This window comes from Neophocaena asiaeorientalis, unplaced genomic scaffold, assembly GCF_003031525.2.
Source record: "Neophocaena asiaeorientalis asiaeorientalis breed wild unplaced genomic scaffold, Neophocaena_asiaeorientalis_V1.1 scaffold299, whole genome shotgun sequence".
In the NCBI taxonomy this organism is placed as follows: Eukaryota; Metazoa; Chordata; class Mammalia; order Artiodactyla; family Phocoenidae; genus Neophocaena; species Neophocaena asiaeorientalis.
The window spans coordinates 2,854,782-2,877,384 of NW_020172626.1; the positions used below are offsets into that span (position 1 = coordinate 2,854,782).

General features: G+C 39.9%; 1 protein-coding gene across 8 annotated transcripts in view; it reads right to left on the minus strand.

The window, feature by feature from the left end:
- The window catches only part of EYA1 (EYA transcriptional coactivator and phosphatase 1), a 151,099-nt gene that overhangs the window by 9,272 nt on the left and 119,224 nt on the right, over positions 1-22,603 (minus strand). For 7 of the 8 annotated variants that reach the window (XM_024739007.1, XM_024739002.1, XM_024739001.1 and 4 more), the window contains 5 exons: positions 8,871-8,929; positions 8,600-8,760; positions 7,552-7,666; positions 7,311-7,432; positions 3,382-3,482 (listed from right to left, as the gene is read on the minus strand). In XM_024739007.1, coding sequence (XP_024594775.1) covers positions 3,382-3,482; positions 7,311-7,432; positions 7,552-7,666; positions 8,600-8,760; positions 8,871-8,929 — 558 coding nt within the window. The remainder of the gene's footprint in view (positions 1-3,381; positions 3,483-7,310; positions 7,433-7,551; positions 7,667-8,599; positions 8,761-8,870; positions 8,930-22,603) is intronic. The other variant, XM_024739004.1, reaches the window with a different exon arrangement.

Below are 22,603 nucleotides of genomic sequence, written 5' to 3' on the forward strand. Positions count from 1 at the left end.
TGGTTCACTGTTAGTTTTATTTAATCTGAAATGCTTGTGAACCAAATTATAAACTAGAATTAATGATTTTTTAAATTTTAATCATGAGTGTAAAATTGGGAGAAAGAGACCACGACATAGTTCTATCTACCTCCCCAAAGGAAAGAAACAGTGCACACTATATTCCAACAATTAAAAAAAAGCATTAAAATGCTTTTTTTGTAAATCAAATCATATTTAAGATATGTAAGTAAAGTCAGTAATTTGAAGGAACTTTGCTGAATCTCACAGATATAATTGGCTTCAAATCCTAGTTTGGTGACTTTCTAGCTGTGTGAGCTTGGCCAAAGTATTTACCTTCCTGTGCCTCAGTTTCCTCATCTATAAAAGAGGTCTGAGGGCTCCTGCCTCATAGAATTGTTGTGAGGATTTAATGAGATAATGGATAGGAAGTGCCTAAAAGAGGTTCTGGGACATAATAAGGGCTTTATAACTGATAGTAAGGGATAACAACCATCTCTTTATTTCTTTAGCTTGAATTTTCATATAGAGTTTGCTAAATTGTAGTCTTCCCTTAAATTAAATATTAAATATTCTCTATTTCTATGCAGAACCCCACACATTAAATATACTCATGCACTAAGTACTGCTGTTTAAATACTAGTTAACCTAGAAAGGCTAGACAGACTATAAGAAAGGAATGGTCAATTTGTCCCTCAGGATGATAGATTTATGACATCTGAATCATATGCACAGTTATTAGGAATCTGACTCTTTCTGAAAAATCTGTACACTTTACAAACACACATAAAGTTCTTACAACTCCTGGTTACAGTTTCATTAGAGTTCCCATGCTGGTAGCTCTCAAGGTGCAAAGAGTTCCTTTGTAACAGAGAGTACTGGACTGATTACATACACTCATCCCAAGAAATCAGAACAGAAAGCTGAAGCTACAAGCATTCATTTACAGTCAAAAAATTTAAAGAGGATGTTCGTCGTAGGCAGCTGCCTATTTCTTTTTGGTATAGGTGTGTGCGTTTGTCCTGAATAGAAAGAATAACATGTCCGAAGACAAACAGTGGAAATAAATTTAACTGTTCTTCAAAGAGAGCAAATACTCAGTACTGTTACTACTTTCAATTCTAACATCAAATCACGAATTCCTTTACTCTTCCCATCTTGTGTTCACCCACACAAATATCTAAGAAACATACTTGTGTTCTTTGAATTTTAGGTCATCACTTTCATAAACATTCTTCTGTCTACCACAAGCTAGAAAGCCACATTTTGGCAACCTTCTCTTAAAATTAAAATATTTTGGTGAGTACTAGGTGGAGAAGGACCAGCTTGGAAGGCAGATGGACACACCTTGGCCCTGGGCCATACTGGCATGAAATGCTGCTCTTCAATTCTGTGATGCTCAGAGGTGCAAATCTATTCCATGTTCCCATAGCCACTAGGAGGTCCTGTCTAGAAATGGCAGGGGATTCCAGAGGCTTTCTCAGGAAAAAGATTTGAGTCTGGATGTGCACCAAATATTCTCTTTAACTCTCCAGGGTTGAGTTTTGGGTACTCTGTTTAGTCTGGGAAAGATTTCTCTTTATGAAGACAGCCCAAAGGGCTAACAGATGTACCTAATGACAATGGTGGTTGGCCACTGGTGAAGCTGGAACACAGAATTAGTGCTTAGATGGCAAATACCGCTTAGAACCAAGCTTTAAAAAAGTGTGTGTGGGTTTCTACCAGCACCGAACACACGTGGGGAGACTGGGCACATTGTGTATCTATGGGTGTAAGTGAAATCTATTATTTATAGAATTAGGGTCAGCTTCTATGCTTTTACTGGAATTCAGAGGCACTGAAGGTGAATTAAGTATTCTTGGACTCTATAAGGAGGCTGGCCACGTGCCATGCTTAATGCTGCATCTATGGGCTGGTGCCATTTCTGGAGTATACTGGAATATTCCAGAAGAGCTTGCCTCCTTTATGGAAAAGTGACTTCTATGAGTGAGTGTATGGGGAAGAGAAGAAAAAAATTATTCTATTGGTTAATCTCATAAAATAATTAATGCTCTTCAATTTAAGAAATATTAGTGCATGACTGTGCCAAGATTTAGGGAACTGTAAAAAAAAAAAAAAATGAAGACAGAGTCTCAAACAGCAATCAAGCAAAATAAGATCCCTACATCTCAGGAGCTCACACTTTACTGCTGAAACAGGCACATGTGCAAATAATTAATAATAATAGCTACCATTTGTTGCATACTTCATATGTATCAGGCTCTGTTTTATACCTGAACTAAATCTAATCCTTAAAATAGCCAATGAGCTAGGTGCTGCTATAATCTCCATGTACAGTTACGGAAAGAGAATGGTAAAGTAACTTTTTCGAAGTCACAGAACGGGTAAATGGTAGAGCTGTCATTCAAACCCAGGGTATCTGGCTCAAGAATCCAAGTTATTTACCAGAGCTTCTGCAATTAAAGTATAAGTGGTGCTACTATAACTGAGTTCGTATAAACAAAGGAAATAGAAAAGGTGGTATGTAAACTGGATTTTGAAAAATGAGTGAGACAATGACAGTAGGGCACTGGGAAGAGGAGCATTCCAGGCACAACAGCAGCAGGAAGGAGGTGCTGGGCGTGGCCAAAGGAGGGTAAGCAGACCAACGTGCCTACGTTGTTTCTAGATTGTGAAGACCCTGAGTGCCAGGCTAAGGAATGTGGCTCCTTCCTCCTTCCCCCTCTTTAAAATACAATAAAGGACATTCATGAGAAAGCTTTTGCTACGGGAAATGACAGAATCACACTTGCAGGGATGCAGAAGAATAAAAAGAAGTATCATGGGCAAACGGGGAGTCAAGGGACCTGCTCCTTTCCTCCTTTTCGAGCATCCCCAAAAGAGGCAAAGCATTGACCTCGTGATCAAAAGAAGGCACCGTACTCTAGGGCAGAAAATAGTTTTGCAAGCCAGCTCTGATTAGCTCCTAGAATCTTTCTGAACTGATGTCTGGAAGGTTCTTAGGCTGCATCCTGGCTCAGGTAACGGACGTCTAATCACCTGGCGATGTCTGCCATGGGTGCAGAAAGCGGCAGGAGCAGGCATGTGTGCTGTCTCTGTTCCGGATGATGGCTGCCGTACTAAGCCTCCTTTTCTGTTCCCCAAGTCTACTTTCTGTGAAGACCAACCGTCCATGACCCCCGAGCTTGTGAATACCACTCTTCAAAGAGCTCGCTTCAATAATGACTTAATTCTACTCTGCGCTTGGTCAGCGCTTATGGTTCAGAACACATTCATAATCTGTTTCAGAGAAATGGCATGTGTTTAAATGATCCGGTTCTGAAGATTCTGAGGAGTAAGAAAAATTAAAGGGCACAAGAGGCACCAAGGAGGAACACTCACCTTTTTCGCCCCTTGTTCCTCTTCCACACCGTCTCCTATGACAACATACACCACTTTTCTTCCAAACCTCTGAATTATCCTCTCAAAACAGCTTTCCTTTCCTAATGAACAAAAGTACATTGTGAAAAAATGTAAAGTTTGAGTAAGTCAGCACTCTAGGGCTTAAACTTTTTATATAAAATGCTTTTTCCATGCTTCTGATCCAAGTCTATCGTACTTGTGCAAACTAGGAAAAGAGTGCTTTTATATGCCGTTTGGGGAGCATGTAGAACAGCACAATACAGCAAAAACTGTAAATGAACGACCCATGTGGTGTCCTGTCCCTTGGGAATGGACAATTTTAGTACTTTTTCTCCCCCAAGACTCATTTATTAAAAAGTAGAATCTAGATCTCAGTAGAGCATTTGGTGGAAAAAGTATTGTTTGGAAATAGTACTTTTCCCCCTACAAGCTGAGACTAAATGAAAGCATGCCATTCTGGCAAAATATTTTAACTTGACTTAAGAAATGTTTCATGATCTATCAAACTCTGAATACAGTATCTGATCGAAAGACTGTTGACAAGGATGAACAAAACCGAAGGATTGGTTTTGTTACGGGACGAGAAATCCAACACTGGACTTAGTTTATCCCTTCATTTTCAGGTTGGGATGCTCTTTGAATGAAAGACACCCTCCCCCCACCTAGGCCTAATGCGCTGACCTGAAATATTCTTGGAAAACTGTTTCTGAAATGAATGTCAGGTAATTTGGCGCCCTACAAGAGAGAGCGTGCTTACCTGGCCCAGACACCTAATGCTCAGTAAAGCGCTTTCCTAGAGGAAAAGTGGGATAAAGGTAACAGGATACCTGTACCTATCTATTATCTTTCCCATGTCAAGACTTAGTTTAGGCGCCCGTGGCAGCTACACTGTAGGCACGTCCCTGTAGTTAATGCGGCCATTGTTGCTTCTTGGAGCAGGAACTGGGGTTCCAAGTCCTGGGCTGCCAATAAGGTCATTTTAATGGACAATGGGACAGTTTATAGGTTTCAAATGTGAATGGCTGAACGGGGCCTGTACCTCTTTCAAATAAGGATCAGATATACACACGAACAAATTGCTTGTTTGCTTAAACAAATGTCTGCTTTATATTTGTATTTTGCACTAAAATCTCTAGTTTGCATCTGACAGAACGAAATAAGGCCAGCCTTCTTCAAAGGATGTCATTTCAGTGCTTCTTCAGTTGCCCACTAACCTGTGAAATATTAAATCACCTTGAGAAACAAATACAAAGGATGGTTTTCACTGCAAAAAATATGTAACCAAACAGTCAGATGTCATGAAACTTTCTTTCCCCGCTTAGAGGGAAATGTTTATGTGGCTTTGTAAAGTTTCCTTTTTGTGGAAAAAAGGAAGGTAAACTCAATGTTATTTAAAAGTAAGTCCCCAACCTTTCTGGCACCAGGGATCGGTTTCATGGAAGACCATTTTTCCGTGGACCGAGGGGGTGGGGGTGGGGGGTGGTCAGGGGCCAGGAGATGGGTATGGTTCAGGCAGCAACCCCAGCAATGCTTTGCTCCCCCTTCCGCCGCTCAGCTCCTGCCGGTCGTGTGGGGCGGGGAACCCTGGCCTACGAGGAAAATTCCTGGTGGTTTTCTGCATTGATCCCCAAATTAGATCTCATTTGATGGCAAAACTCGTAGCAACTTACAGGAGTTTCAATCCCTACTTTTTTTTTTATTAAAAATATCATGGAAAAGTGATTCTACCTATGGTTTTGAGATCATTTCTACCACCGTACAATTTTTAAATCAAATTTTTATTCTAGACTGAAAACAATTAAAGAAGTCCAATATGGCAAACAAAATGCCCGTTAAAAAAATACTTTCTTGATTGTTATTGTAACTTCCTATTATCCTCGCATTTTCAAATTATTTGGGATTAAAGTTCAATGTGCATGACGTGTAATACGCTAATTGTTCTTTTCTTCTGGGAAGTTAAGTGCTATCCCTTCTGTATCATATGCTCATTTGGAATATGTTCTTTCTTTCATGTGCTGATAAACCTTTCCCTCGGATCCTTGTTTACAAAACACAATGATTCCTCTTTACTGATACAGATAGAATAAAGACCTGAGTTCGTGGAAACTGATTGCTATTTTATATGACACCATATAAAAATTCAAGTTCTACTGGGCTACTAGGAATTCTATTTGGTATACTCCTTTCGTTTTATAAGTATTTTCCAGTATTCTCTCCTTGGCCCTTCTCAGGAGGCATCAGTCATTCTCAAACTCCAACTATTTCCAACTTGACAGGGCTATCTGAATATCCCATAGGTTTTTCAAACTCACATTGGTAAGATCAAACCCTTATTATCTTTGCCATCAAACCTGATTTCCCCATCAGCTAACAGTGTCACTGCTGACCCAGTTGCCTAAAAGAAACCTCTGTGTCAGCCTTCTTCTGAATAAACAACCATTTATTCACCCATTTCATTCAACACTGACTGAGTACCTACCATGTGCTGGGCCCTGTAGCCACCATGATGAGTGAGATGGACAGACTCAGTTATCAAGGAGGCTATGGACAAATAACTGAACAAGCAATTTTTTAGTGACAATTTAGTAAGTTCTTTGAAGGAGAAGTGCAAGCCAAATAGATAGGGGTTCTGTTTTGCACCTTTTTCTTTAGCCAGAAACAACCTTCTTTCCACCTACCAGGATACTCATCCTCCTTTCCTAGGACTCACTTACATAACATTCATCTCATTAGGGCAACATACGAGGCCACTTCTGATTAGACCCAAGTCTACCTTTCCAGCAACAGCTTCCCATGGGCATTGCATATTAATCACCCGGGACGACTCACAAGTCCCTCAGCAGGGAACACATTTTAATTCCTCCGTCACTTTGCTCTCACTAGCCATCTGCCTAGTAAACTCTTATTTACCCTTCTCTACCCAGCTCAAATGTCATATCTTCCCTTTACTCTTAACTGACACGTGCCCTCTGCTGCCTCCTGGGTGGGAGTGAATGCTCTCCCATTGAAGTACACATTTGGGCACTTAGTGGTAGGACCCCTTAGGCTGTGGAAGGGAGTCTGCTGGACCTTGGAATCAGAGAGATCTACTTTGACCTTAATTTTACCAGCTGTTAACTTGAACAATTAAGTCTCTGCGCTTTAGTTTTCTCAGCTGAAAAATGGAAAGGCTTCAAAGACTGACTTTAATATGTAAAATGTTTAGTACAATTCTTGATAAATGCTTATTTACATACTACTTTGTCATATTATAGTTATTTTGATGTCTGCTTCCCCTGCTAGAGATAATGAACTCCCTAAGGAAAGAGCCATGTCTTCTTTTCATCCCGACTTCTGTCTTGTCTTGGTTTATATCTTAACTAAATTTCCCATTAGTCTTCTTTCCCAACTACATTTCCTTCTTGCAAGAATTTTTTTGATCCCCATAACAAAAATGGGAACTCAGTCATTTACACATGTTGTAAAATAAGGTGAAGAAAATAGTTCCAGTAATAATAATTTATTATTAGAGTTGTTTAATTAAAGCTGCTATGGGTTATTTAATTTCTACTTTGTATATTTCTATACAACGACTTGTTTAAGTTTATAAAATATTTTCATTGATGTTGCCTAAGAGAATAAAAATAAGATAATAATCTAGAAGTGATTCTAAGTTGCCTATAGCTAAAACGCGTAGGTTTTAACGTTCGCCAGTAAAGTAACATTTTCTGAGTTCAACTACATGGATTGTGCTTTATACTTCTCTTGATATCTAAAGCCAGTTTTGACAATAAAATGGGTTAAATCACTCTTCTAGTTTTCTGATATTCAGCATTCTGAAAAAAGTGGTCCTGTTTATCGCCTTTCATTGTTACTAGCCTGAAAGCAAAGGGTTGACTGTTAAATAAATTAATTAAAAAGCAGCTTACCAATTTTAGTGGCACTGTAAATATTTTCTATGGGAAACACAATCCCTAATCCATACAGCAGGACTTTCGCCAATGCTGGGATAAGCTGAGTAGTTGTTACTAAAATATTCACACAGTTCGTCCTGTGAGAATACAAAGAAAAAAAAAAAAGGACAGTTGAAAATGAAATCTCCAAAACGAACATGCACAGCTCGTTTTCAGGCAAAGGCACTTTGTATGAAGTGACCTGGGGAGAACTTACCGGGAGTGAATGAGTGTGAGAGCTTTCAGGGCCAGTGTCAACCAGGAGTCTGTCAGGGCTTCAATCTCGGCCCTCAGCTGCAACCAGGCTTCCCTCTTAGCTGGACCAAGCAGACCTGTGGATTTAAAAGCACATGAACTACTTCCTCACTAACGTGTCTCATCAACTTTATAAACAGTAAACACTTAAAACTACTCGAATACTACCCTCAAGCTTCATAATATACTAAGCAATTTTTCACGTTATCATTCATTTGACAAATATTTAGCACTGTGGGGAACATCTATTGGTTTTGCATTCCTAGCATCCTTCTTCTGGCTACAGACGTCATCTCTTCTTTTGGGGGAGCCTACTCTCCCCCATCCTCCAACCGCGAAGATTGAGCAGAGCAGACCCTACCCTCTGGCTCCCAGAATAGCCATATGTCCTCAGCTTGGCTAGTGAAAGGCTGTTTTGGAACTTTTGCTCAATCTATTGGGAAAGATACTTTCCACCCCATGGAGGTGCTAGACTGGTAGCATGTAAGACTGGGTCTACTGGTAGGCACGTTTGCCACCTTTTGGGAGGCGGTAATTTTCCAAAGGAAATTACAGGCCAAAGATTACTGATTGCATCATCTGAGCATCTGGATTTAGCCATGCCAGAAACCAACACCACCTAAACTTTTCATTAGGTCAACATGTTCCTTTTCATACCAAAGCCATTTTGAACCACAATCAAAAGATCCAAGCTAATGCAAACATCTACCCGGTAGAAGGAGCTTTATGATTCGTTTTAAGTCCTTTAGGCAGGAGGTCAAGAAACTTACTCCAGGTCACACCATTACTAAGGAATGGAGCGAGGACTAGACTAGCCTGGCCGGGGCAGCTGGCTCTCGTCTGTTACTTCTGTCACTCAGTCACAGCAGAATAATCACTGGTTAGATGAAACGGCTCTCAAAAACAGCTATTCTATCCAAAAAAGTGTGATGTAAAAGTGTGTGGTACTTTGAGCATCTTATCAAGACTATCTTAACTAACCCAGTAACCTACTGGTGATAGTCACTTGCCTCCAACATTATTTTTGTAGGTATTGTAGATCTCTTTTACTCGTCTGTAACGGAAGGCCAACTTTCTCATCCAGTCTACACCGCCACGCACACCGGTTGCCAAGCATAAATTAGCGCTGGTTGCCGCAGCAGGAAAGCCATCTGTTCCAAAGTTATATGTGCTATTTAGATGCAAGAAAAGCCCAAAGTTAACCAAACAGAAACTTCATCTTAATAAGCTGAGCAAGTAAGCTATAACATGGAGCCCATCACTTCCCATTCATGGGCTCACCTTAGGTCTTGTCCATTGTCATCTGAAGAGACATCATCTATATGAACTTGGTCACATTCCTAAAATGCAATGAAAATGATACACGTTAATTTTCAAAAAGCATCTACATTTATCTACATTTTTTGGAGGGGGGAAAATCCACACAAGCCTGTTTAAGAAAAAAAAAGCCCCAACACTGTAATTGGAGTGTTATCCAACCACGGCAATCAGTAGGTGGCAGTCTAGTTAAATTGACATTTTTACCTACTTCGGGTCCTTTTACAATATAAGAAACGAGCAATGTCATTAAGGACTACTGTTATTCGGGTTCAGAAAACACATTTTTGTGTTTAGAAAGGAAAGTGATTGATTGAAAACAATTAGCATATGTGTTTCATAAACCTCAGGTACCTGAAGACATCGTGCTGCTCCGAGCTGATTCAGTTAATGCCGAAGCGTAACTGAAACCAGACATTTCGGTAAATCTAACATGCTAGAAAAATTAAACCTGATGCTAACTGCCAATGAAATTATGACCTCTGATTGCTGTCGAGCCACACACCAACACAGCCTGAGGCCAGCGTGTGGAGGAGCCCAGACTAGAAAATCTGTTACTGGTTTGCCATTGATTTGAGAGATGCAAGTTTTATTCTGTGTGTGTGTGTGCGCGCGTGCGTGCGTGTGTGTGTGCGTGTGCGTGTGCGTGTAGGAAAAAAGCATGGGAGACTTCACAACCTAAATAAAAATAATCAAACCACGAGGTGTTTTTTTTTTTTTTACTGTTTTTAAAACTTTTAAACTTTTTTTACCTGTTTCACTATTATTACATATTCATTTTAAATATCGGATTGATGAGTTGATTATAGAATAATACGAGTTGAACAGACCTGATTTTAAAATCCCAATCCATGTGTAAAGTGTTTAGAATAGGTGTAACTGTGGGTTAAAGCTCAGTTGGACGGGTTCATGTTGATACACCTGCTCACATATAAGCACGCCCACATCTTACTGCTGTGTCCCCAGCCCCCAGCATCATTGTGGGAAGAGCAGACACTCAGTAAACGTTTGTTGAACAAATGAAGGCAAACTAATTTGGAGACAGACACGGTCCCTAGTCCAGAAACGAGTAACACACACTTGGCACGCTTTAATGTTTTGATATGATTCTCCTCTTGGCAGTCAGCCTCCAGGTACCCCCAGAGGCCGTTCTGACACTTATTTCCATTAAAAGTTTTCGTTAAAAAAATTTTAAAAGAAAATTTCAGGCGTGCATCCTGTATTTTAAAAATGTTCTTCAGACTAAAGCTCTGGTTATCTTTCCTATAGAGTTAATTTTATAGAATCTAGCCTGTCTGTCCCTCTAATGCTTCACATCCAATGTATAACAAGATGCCATAGGTAAGCACCACAGGAATAGAAGGTGTATTTTTATGTTGCTGGTTCCTTCTGAACAAATTCTTTTCTCTCCATGGATTTGTGAGGAAAAGAGCAGGAGATAGAAGTGGAAAGAAACTCAAACCAGCTGTTCCTTAACAGAATTAAAATCCTGACCCCCCAACCTCTTCTTTCTAAAGCATCTATTTTCCAGGCAACCCTCTCCCAGCAAGCAGCAAGTTCCAAGGAGGAAAGGACTTTGACCTTGTAACCCTCCCCTGCTCTCCCGAGGTCCGTAACCCCAGATAAGAAAAAAAAAAAAGAATAAAAGTCTAGGAGGCCTCACAGGCAGGACTGTGAATTTAACATTTAAAAAAACAGGTCATTCCTGCAAAACATGTTTGGAAACTTCTCAGAGTTATTCATTATACATAATTCGGAGGGTGAAAGATGAATGATAGTTGTGTTTTTTCAACAACGTACTTATTCTGGGTTTAAAGAATTACTAAATCGTGACTTTCTGCTATCTAGCCATTTATCTAGCCAGAAATACAAAAATGACGCTGTTGGTAAACTACTCTTTTAGGGTGCGTGGTTAGTTACAACACAAACAAATGCAGAAAAGTGTACTCCCCGCAAACAAACAAAAACCCTAAAGCCTTAGCGCCGCAGTGGAGGATTTTTCTCTCTTGGGAGAGAGAACGGAGAGGAGGAGGAAGTTGAGAAATTAGAAGAGGAAAAGATATGTTAAAGAGAATTTAATTCAAGGAATCAACGGTGACCTAAAGTTACTTGGTTAACTCTAGGGGTGGGAGGAATTCTTTGCAAAAACAGGGTGTTAAGAGGCTTTTCTTAAGCTAACGCTCTTGAAAATCTCCATTACTAACAGAGCAGCCGTTATCTTCTAATGACTGTTGATGACTCTACCGTGGCTATTGTCCATCCACATCCTGTATTTGTTTTCTCCTGCCAGCTTTCCTTAAGACTTTTTGTTCCCAGGCTGAGGCCCTCATTTGAAGTATTGTTCAATATCTCGGTTCGCGCTAAGTGTCAACAGCTTCCAGCTTTTTTAACTGCAGGTAACCAAACTCACTTCACGGTGATTTGATTAAAGCAAAGTTTGGTGTGGTGGCAACAAGGAAATCCAGCTAAAAGCTGGAGAATTTTTGTAGAACAATTTTAATCAAAATAGATTTAAAAAGTCAAGAGCATTTTTTGAAAGAGCCTCGTTAGCACTTTTAGGAATTAAAACATCGTTAAAATGGCTATGTAAAATGTGTTTTTGGAATGGGTGCTCATTTTCCTTAACAATAGACAAGTACTGTGTCCCACAGACTTGGAATTGATAAGCTACATATTAAAGATGCATCCCCGCGGAGTCTCTGTATGAGTTTACAAATAATGGTATAAATGTCTTGGGAAACAAGCTATGTATTTAAAAAATTTTTAATGAGAAACTATAATATTATTTTTGATGCTTACCTATGAAAAACTTTAATTCCTTAAAGAATGGAGAGCATTAAGATACTGAAAGATCATTTCATTTCCCAGCAGAGCCCTGTTACGTGTGAACTTGTGCTAAGTGTCTTCACCCTCAAATTAGAAACTGCAGTTCCCTACATTCTGATATCCTGCAGTTGTCTCCTCTGTGGGGATGAGGCTCCCCTTCTCCCACTTTTCAGAAGCCATCTAGCTTTTTGTTTGTCTTCCTAAGAGCCTAATTTGAGGTTTTCATTTTTGCTTTCCAAATTTGGTTGCTTTTAGTTTCCAAAGTCGTCATAAACCGAGACAGTTCGGTAACTGAGGGAGGGAGCAGAGGGGGCTCTGCACCCACTGAAACAACAACAGCAACAAAGTTTAAATCCCCCACTGGTAGACACAGAAGACAATAATGGAAGCTTTCTGTATTTTCACGTGCCAAAATATATCCCTACAAGCCCTAATCTAATGCTTAATACGCAGAGTGCAGATATATAGAATTCCACAAGAAAATACGTTTTTATTCCTAAATGCTGAAAATGTACTTTTGAAATAAACTTCCAAAAAGTATGTGATAGGATTTTAAGGAGCATGTCATTACCGAATCCAAGTCTTGGGGTGGCATCCACGTGGGGGGCTCCCACTGCCAGCTCAGCCAATTTAGCGTATTTCACGCATTAATCAGTCCTACTGAGACCTGAGATGCCTAAGGGACCCCTAGCATATATGGGTGTCAGGCTTGGGGTCTCACTTGCGGACACAGAGTAGTGATTTTCTGGACTCCTGGCAGACTTTGCACTCAATACCCATCCAAGCAGGCTAATGGGTGCCTTGGATTAAAAAGGTGACCATTTATTTATTCACGTGTCTGATTATTTATTAAGGGGTGACTGTTCTGGGTATCGTTCTAGATGCTAAGGATACACCACTTAACGCAAAAATCCTTACCATCTTGGAACTAACATTCTAGTCGGGAGAGACACCCGAACAAGAAAATATGCAAAATGTACAATCAGACAGTAATAAGTGCTAAGGAGAAAAAATACAGCAGGTGAGGGGAATATGCAAGGCTGTGGTGGTATCTGGGGAAAGAGCTTTGCAGGCCAAGGAAAGAGCACGTTCAAAGGCCCTGAGGCAGGAGGGGAAGAGTTACATGGGCCAGCAGGTGACAAGTGAGGAGCTGGCTCTGCCTTGGAAGTAGCATCAAGTTATCAGTCCCTGCCCTCAAGGCACCTACAGTTTAGCAGGAGGGCCAGAAGTTAATTTAACCAGCTATACATGTGCTAAGTTAATTACACTCGTGGTAAACACTGCAGAACCTCCCCGGAAGCCAAAGGACTATCCTCTCGGAGAAAAGGGAACCCTCCTGCACTGTTGGTGGGAATGTAAGTTGGTACAGCCACTATGGAGAACAGTATGGAGGTTCCTCAGAAAACTAAAAATAGAACTACCATATGATCCAGCAATCCCACTCCTGGGAATATACCTGGACAATACTATAATTCAAAAAGATACATGTGCCCCTATGTTCATAGCAGCACTGTTCACAATAGCCAAAACATGGAAACAACCTAAATGTCCATCGACAGATTAATGGATAAGGAAGGTGTGGTACATATATACAATGGAATACTACTCAGCCATAAAAAAGAATGGAATAATGCCATGTTCAGCAACATGAATGCAACTAGAAATTGTCACCCTAAATGAAGTCAGAAAGAGAAGGACAAATATATGATATCACTCATATGTGGAACCTAAAGTATGGCACAAATGAACCTATCTACAAATGAACACAGGCAGACTCATAGACATGGAGAACAGACTTGTGGTTGCCCGGGGTTGGGGGCGGGGGAGGGAGAGGGCTGGATTGGGAGTTTGGGTTGGTAGATACAAACTTACGTTTGGAATGGATAGACAACAAGGTCCTAATGTATAGCACAGGGAACTATATTGTATATCCTGTGATCAAACATAATGGAAAAGAGCATAAAAAAAGAATGTATAGATGTACACGTTTCCCAAAAAATAAATAAATAAAAACAAGGGACTATCCTCTTGCTGAATGGTGGAATTCTGTTTAGTCCAAGAGGGTTGCAGAGCTCTGAAAAACTGAAATTATAGTTTGCTAGATCAGAGAGGGACAGCCTGGCCCACTGTTTATTCTGGTTGCTTTTGTGATTAAAGTAATCAAATACAGACATACATGGTGGACAGCTAGAGGTGGTTCACAATCGCTGAAGCTGTGGTAACAGAAACAAAACATAGCTTTTTGATCCCAGACTGTCAACGCCGGTCCTCTACTTCTGAATGGCTGTGGGGTGGAGTAGGGGAAGGTGTCGCTTTTGGGGCAAGCCATCCTCCTCTCTAGGAAATACCCTAGACTTAGAGATGCAAAGGGACTCTGTACAGTTAGTGAGCAGGTCCCAGAGGTGAGGGGGAAGGTTCTTGGACATAGTTTCTTTTACCCTCCAAATTATAGATGTGAGAATTAATGTGGGACTGGAGAGGGATCAAGAGGTGGGCAAAGAGTTATTTGTTGTTCATGGCTTCCCAAAGGGATGTCAAAATCAGTATTTTTGCGTAAAGCTCTGTGTCACGTCAATCCTAAAGGAATATATAATTAACATTTTTAGTTAACCAGTTTTCACATATACCCACATCTCACAAAGAGATTCCAAGGAAGAGTCAGGCCAGCGCTGGGCACAGTTGTGATTAACCTTCACTAGGAAAATTTCACAATACCGAGTTAGATATTGCTACCGAATTAGATATTGCTAACGCATTTGGCCCACTGTTGCCATCCTGAGCTCAGTCCCTCCCTTTTCAGAAGTCCTAAAGCACCAGGGATGCACCATCCGTTGACATTCGGTTACCAAAGTGTCCCGTGTTGACACTTCGTGTCCCGCAAAGAGCGTATTCCTCCTTCCCTCAAAGTGACGGTGAGTGACTCTGAGTCGTTTCTTATACTTCTGTGGAGTTCCTGCAGAGGCAGGCCCACGGTTTCTCTTATACAGACTCCTATTTCTTGTTGAGTTGAATTACTGTTATTTGTGTAGAACACAAAATAGTATTTAATGTTATAACCCATTTTATAGATGCAAATAAATGAAGATTCAGAAAAGTTAAATAACCTAAGTGCTGAGACACTTATACAGGTCTTTGACCGCCATTCACTGTTTCTTCCCGGGATCCCTGGATTTCACACAGTGTAGACAGGTGGCCACGACCTGGGCCACTGGCGCCTCGCCCGTTGTTTCACGTTTAGGGGACCCCTGCTCCAGGATGCATCCTCCCCTTCGTCTGCCCCACGCCCACCTGGGTCCAGAGTTTGTCACCACAGCCCCTCTCCCAGCCCGGAGCTCGGGATGTGAGTCCTCCATTCTCCAGTTCAAGCCCCGCCCCTTCATCTCTCCACCATGCCTCCAAATGGCACTCCAGAGAGAAACTTCCGGAAGGAGCGCCATCATGGGAACTGGGGTGGAGGGGACAGGGCACAATGGTAGGCAGTGAGAGCGTAGGTGTTAGTGTGACTTTGACACGTCCTCATAGGAGCCTTGAAGCCAGGAACAAGGATTTTGGCCACAGTCACGGTAGAGTTGAATGAGGGCAGTTGGCAACGATCAGGGAGGCGTGAGATTGAGCCTACAGGTGCTGGCCTACAGGCTCTGTTCTACCTGAGAGCCTCCTAGGAGCATCCTTTAGATAAACACCACAAACCAAATGACCAAAGTTTACCCTCGCCTGGCTTCCCTTTATGTTCCATGGCTTGTGCTTCACAGAGCGGTAAAATAAATAAAATTAGCAAGCTTCAGCTACTCCCGGCCCTCAGCCCAGGCATCTCAGCACTCGTGGGGCTGGATTATAAAATGTTCACATGCGTGGCTGGGGAAAACTGCCAACGTGTGAAGCAGAATTGAATACCAGGGACTTAAGAGATGCACAGGGACTCTGTGCAGTTAGTGAGCAGGTCCCAGAGGTGAGAGGGAAGGTTGGGAGCGGAAGCAAGCCACATGGGTACCGTCTCACGGCCAGGCGGCAAAGGCACAGTCTCTCTCAGAACTCTGGTTGCACTGTTATTCTGCCTTTTTGGTCCCTTCTGTCATTATTTTTGGCACTGCAACTCAAGCTGACCTTTTTCTGATCCGTCATCATCTCTGGCCTTCCAGGGCCGGGCCACAGACATGTTCTTTTGGACCAAGCCCCGGGAATAACTCCGATTTTGTGCAGGGGCTCATATGCAAAATATTAAGTTATGGCAGAATTTTTCTGCAAATATTTATTCTGCTTTGATACCATAGTGGTTGGACTTTTCCCCCCAAGCCTTTCACTTGTGCCATAATTATGTAAAAATACACCATACCATTCACATTCATTTAGGAAAATTAATAAAAAGAATTAAGACAGTTACAATGGGTCCTATTATCTGTGCCAAGCACCGTGACGTCATCGCCAGGATGTTGAGGCGTTTATACCCCCGAATCCGACACTAGAAACATAAACTCCAAATAAACCTGCAGGCTTTGAATAAACAGAGACACTTAGAAGACTTTGAGGCAGCCTGCATATTATGAAAGGGAACAATATAAAATTCTAAAAACACGTCTTTGGAGAAGTCGAGTTACAGAAGCCCTGATTCTGCTGACTGGAGCGGTATTTGCTCCATTTCCCAAATTTACCATGAGAAAACGGACACCTTACTGCCGACTAATTGTATCAATAACTTTCTTTACAAAGTAAAGAAGGAAGGAAGAAAGAGTCACCGGAGAACGAGCTATTTTCATTGTCTACATCAGCGAACGTACTGAGACCCCCTGGAGTTGGTGAAGGCCAAGGAAAGGACGGCTGGGTTCTTTCTCCCCATGTCTGTCATCAAGCAGTTACATCCACTGCTCTGACCTCCCCCCCTTCAACAATACAGATACTTGCTTGATATCTTAGACATCTACAAGTTACTAGGAAGTTTTCCTTTTATTCCTAAACATGAAAATGTTTAATTATACAGAGTACAGGAGTATTTCTAGTACTTTAGAGACAACTCATACAAATTGTCTGAAAGCTTTATTTTAACAAGTGATCAGCAGTGCTTGAAAATGTTAAAAAAAAAAAAAAAAAAAAAAAACCCTCCCCCGCCCTGACCTGTGGATCTGCCCACACTATCCTCTTTCTCATAGAAAATCTAAATTGTACTGATGGCATTACGGGGTGACCAGTATTTGAGTGACACAGGTTTTAAGGGAGTGATTTCCATGGCGGCTTTTGGAAATAACTCCCGACTGCCTAGATATTTGCATAGCTTTGTTGGAAAAATAAGGTGAAATGGGTCATCCCTAGAGATTTTCTGTTATTCAGAAGTTTTATGTAGGGGGAAGGAGTGGTCAACAAACAAGTTAATTAATGACAAAGATGTGAAGAATCCTGCTTCTAATTCACTGACAATTAGAGTCAGCGCTTTGAGCTCGGTGGTTAAGAAATTCTGTCTGTACTGTACAGCACAGGGAACTATATTCAACATCTTGTAATAACCTATAATGGAAAAGAATCTGAAAAAATATATATGTATAACTGAGTCACTTTGCTATACACCTGAAACTAACGCAACATTGTAAATCAATTACATACTTCAATTAAAAAAAGAAAAATTCTGTCTGAGAGTAAATTCACAGAAACCAGGGTTTTACTTGCATATTTCGCTCTTTTGCTTTAAAAAGGAGGCTGTCTGATCAACATGCTGTGTATTTAGACTTACTGATGGGAAATAATATGCTTGTAGTGTGCTTTCTATAGGTGTGTCCAAACCCTCACTGCACTTTCAAATGGATGCAATGAAAAGCCATAGAACTGCTGCGTCCCTGTGCCCCTCACCATGGACTGGCGGCAAGCCTGCAGCGCGGGCCACCTGGGAAGAAGGGTATCCGGGTTGCAGCCCGGTGACTCTGGCGCTCAGCGGCAGGACCTGTCATGCCTGTCTGGGGTGCTCCTTGTGACCTGCCGATTGCCTGTGCTACCCCACTACAATGCTTCCTTGCAAAAGAAAAGGGTGCAGGTTACCCAGGGCTAAGGCACGGGAGATGAGGAACAAAGGGAGTTTTTGAAATCATTCTGTTTGACGGTTTGGGAAACACCAAGTTAAGGAATTAAGATATAGCTGGACAAATTTATCTTCACATTCCCACTTTAAACTCAGCACAGCATCAGTGCCAATGCGTATTTTAAGTCAATGTTTAAATATCCCTATCTGTTTTGATAGGAATAGGATGACACAACTATAGAAGCCAGTAGGAAAAAAATAAAAACAGAATTTTGAATCTTAGAAACCGATAAGAGGAATTTTAACAACTATTTTTAAGATCTGGTAGTAAGATGCAACTTGTGGAGACACGTGCTGTTTTTAATTATTGTTTCTTACTTAGAAAAACAGTATTTTAATATATTTAATGTTACCATACCCTGTAGGGATTATATAAACGAGAGAGATATTTTACTAGAATCATGTTTACTTTAGCTAGGAGACCTAGGTACCTGTATTCAAAACCCAAGATTTGAATTACAGCAGTTTCAACAAAGGCAAGATATTAACTATTTCAATCTCATTCTGTTTAGATGAATATTCATAAAACATTTAGAGAATAAAATCTTTACTGAAAGTACCTGGAGATGGCATATTAAGGCAAAAGATAAAGGGCTTAGGCTACGTTTTCGTATATGTACGGAGTTATACTAAATATTTAAGATCACTAAATAAAAATTACAGGACTCTCAAGCTTCTTATTAACAATAATTAAAGAAAAGATGAGAGCGCCTTTTTAAATTTGTAATATTTTCTTATAATATTAATTCCTTTAAAAATGTGCTTATTAAAAGTAAGATGTCATAATACCACTGCAGCACGCAGAAGAATCCCAAAGGAATTACATGAAGCTGGTTCCTTCTTAGAGAGCGGTACAGCGTTAATAAATATGTCAGTTTCACTCTGCTTGGAGTTCCTTCTTTCTAACCATGAATACCTTCTTTACCTCATGGTTATATTAAATATATTTGTCTTTATTTACACCCTCCACCTTAGGGTGAGGAAAAGAAAGGCTTACTAATGAAAGCCAGAAAGAACTGAAAATGAGCTTTTAAAATAAAATGGGCTTATTTAAAATCGTTCAACACTGTATCTCTAAAAGTAGTGGAATCATTTAATTGATAATTATGGCACATTATTACATTTGATCAAACGATATCAACACATAACTTTCTTTACTTTTTAAAAAATACACAATGAATAAAAAAATAAAGTGAATAAAAAGCACAGCGTGAATGAAAAGGTATACAGTGAATGCCTAATATCTAATGCTACAAGATCCATCTTTTTTTGTTGAAGTTATGTTTTGTGCAACAGCACAAACTATATTTCAGTGCATTCTATACCCCTACCACATGATACTATACATAAAAAGTTTTGGCCCAAATACACAGCTTCATTTATCATTCAGCTAATACAAGAAGATATGGCATTTTACACATTTGCAGAGAAATCAGTGAAAATGTTTCATACCTTCAAATACAAAAATAGGGCAGTGCATCAGTGTTTGATATGTCAAATTGTATTATACAGCTTTTCATTAAAAGATCATACATATTTTTAATTATATCACGTAACTTAAAATCAAGTAGTAAGATAAAAGACTACAGGCTGACAAGGTACAAAATAATAATTCAGAGCCTTAAAAAAAAGGACAACTCAGCACATATCTAATATAAATGTCATTCTTTGGAATGTCAGGACTACTCTTAAGAATAAGACATTGATTTATTGCTGAACTGACTTCTCCGTTTTCAGTGGGTTTGCCCGTCATTTTGCAAACATAATTTGTCATTGGCCACAGTGTTCTTTGTAATTCCTGTTGCCTTTCTTTTAGATCTATTATTCCTGCTGAGAGTATCTACCAAAGAAGATTTTTTCACAGTGACACCAGCTCTAGTCTTGCTGTGAATAACCATATTTTCATAAAAATCATCCTTTTTATGGCAAACTTGCTGCTAGAAGCATGGAAACATACCCAAACCAGGAAACCTTTTATACTTTTCTGTAATCACTTTCTTTTAACCTTCACTGCCATTTGAAGAAAATTAATCACATGCTAATATATTCACAAAGCATTTAATTAGATGTTTTCATTTACATGGAATATTTCTGTTTTGATCACACATAAACCAATGAACTAAAGCTGTAATAATTAAACAGGTCATATTATAAGAGAGCTCTTTTTTTCTGAAATAATTTTTCACTCTAAAATTCAATATTTGCGACAAACAGAAGTTCCAGTTTATTACCGTTCATGTCTATCGGTTCCTCTTTATTGAACTGCAAACCATATGTCAGGACAATTTTTAAGGACATATTTCAATGTAATTGATTTTTTAAGTGACTCTTTTTTGCAGGGGTGAGGAGTAAAATTTGAAACTTTAAAAGAGATCAATTTATTAATTTTAGTTAACATTTATCATATAGCCAGATGACTTTATAATGGTAAAAAAGAATCAGTTTTGTATAAAAGAATGTGTAGCTCGGAATAACATCCTTAGTTCATAAGCGAATAAAAATTCTCCAGGCTGATTTCCTCTGTTGTATAATTATTGCTGACTCCAGAGAGAAAAGTAGGCAGAAACGGACATAGGCACTTAAAAAAAAAAAAAGTTTCCCCATGAGCTTCAGGAAGGTTCCATCATCACCTTCCCTCACTGTCAGCCCCTCATGGGGGGAGTGAGGACCTCAGAGGAGGCCACTTTCCTACTCAAAAAGTTCTCTCCTCTCTTCCAAGTATCAGTGAGTCTGAAATTCCACCCGTGGAAATCATCCCTTTTCAATCTTCTTTTATAAGACAAAGACTTCTGGTAAGGGTAAATGACTTAAGCTCCATTACTTTGGTGTGAACTGTCCTATCTGGTAAGTTTCCTCCAGCATGGGGGCTCTGGTGTGCCCCAAACCAATGGGTGTCAGTAGGGGCAAGTGCCTGAAAACTAAGGAAAAATCTTGTTCATACTCATAGTCTCACTCCCTACAAAACCACCCCTTTTCCCATGAATTATATGTTTCAAGCCACAAAGACTATGTTTTGGTTGTTTATATATTATTCAGGAAAACAGTATATTATACACCATTAATATAGCATTAATATGATCTATGTTACCTCTGGAAAAAATATCTTTAGAAAATATATAGGACACACATTCTGTATTCTTTCATTCATTTTGTCATGTATTCAACTAATAATGACTGACCACCTATTTATATACCAGGCACCAAGCACACGAAGATAAACGAGATGCAGAAAATTCCAGTAATCCTTTATAAACATGGGGAGGGGCTGGAGAGAGAGGCTTTAAGTGAGTGTCACTATGATCTTTCTCTCAGAGAAGGAACTAGAATTCTCACAAAGCTACAAGAATGGAACGTGGGATTCATCATGCTTCTCGCCCTTCTCCTTTCAACCCAGCCTGTGCGTTAATCACCTTCAGATATAGTTTTCTCAAAGAAGGTTTTGCTCTCCCGGGAAACACGATGGGAGGGCGGGTGGAAATCCTCCAGTTAATCCACTATGGAGGATTAGCTTCTTGGGGGCAGGTAATACATTTCACTTCTGTTTCTGTCTGTCTCTGCCTTTTAACCAGAAGGTGATCAATAGATGCTTTGGAAAAATTAAATTAGAAATACGTTATATATTCCAATGCAAATGGGCATTCAAGGGCTTCAATAATGAGACTTAACCTTGCCTATCCAATGCTGTCTGTCTCTCCCTCATAGCCCATCTGGAGGAGGCACATGCCCCTCGCAGGCCAGCCTCAATCAGCCTGGCCTCCACTTCCCTCTTTCGCCAGATAACGGTTGTGTCTATTGCTTGCTGGAATGTCTTGTCTCTCCTTTCTCTCCTGTCAAGGCAAGATTCCTCTGGCAAGCTTTTTTTTTATTATTATTATTTGACCAATAAAATTGATGGATTCTTTTCTTTCTCAACCCTGATGTATGCTCTGGAGCTCACTGTCTGGATAACAGAAGCAACAATCATTAAGAGCCACTATGTGTCAGGCACGTATACTGCACGCTACGTCCAATCCTCCCTTAAACTCTATATTTGATGGATAAGGAAATGAAGGCTTACACAGATCTGTGTACCCCACCAGGTAATAAATGCTTTGAAGGAAGAGAGAGCTTTTTATGGGTCTTTTTCTCCCTATTTGTATTCTAAGTAGAACCTTATTCCCGCCTGTTCCTTTTCTGTGTGGACCGAGCACATGGACGATACTGAAGGAAACCTTCCAGATTACCTGGCTGCCAGAATTTAATATGAAAAAATGGGGCAACCCAACCAGAAATTAGTTGCTAACATTACTGCATTTTGTCATTGCAGTGTTAAAAATTTAGTAGTTTTATGAAAATAAATTTATTATTTTATCTGATTATAAATGATACATATTCATGTAGAGAACGCATGCAAAACACAAAAATATATAAAACAATAAACTTCAATTCCATCCCTCAGAAGGAGCCAGTCTTAAAATCCTTCCATTGTTCTTCCTGGTCCTACTCACTCAATTATCCAACGTTCTTCATGTTTTTCGTAGAGCTTTAATTTTGGCACGGGATACACACCCAAAAAGCCGGTAGAACCAGATACACGTTTTGTAGCTACTTTCCCCTCCACTCAACAATATGGAATAAACATCTTCTAATATCAATTAATCATCTGTATTGTCTTTTAAATTGCTGTATACTATTCCACGTTATGCATGTCTCATATTTCTTCTAACCAAGCAATGGCTGATAGTTTCTAATATTTTCTTAATTCCCTAATATTTAAGTAGGGCAACAACTGTCAATCTTCCTTACAATTCCATTTTAAGCATCTAAAATA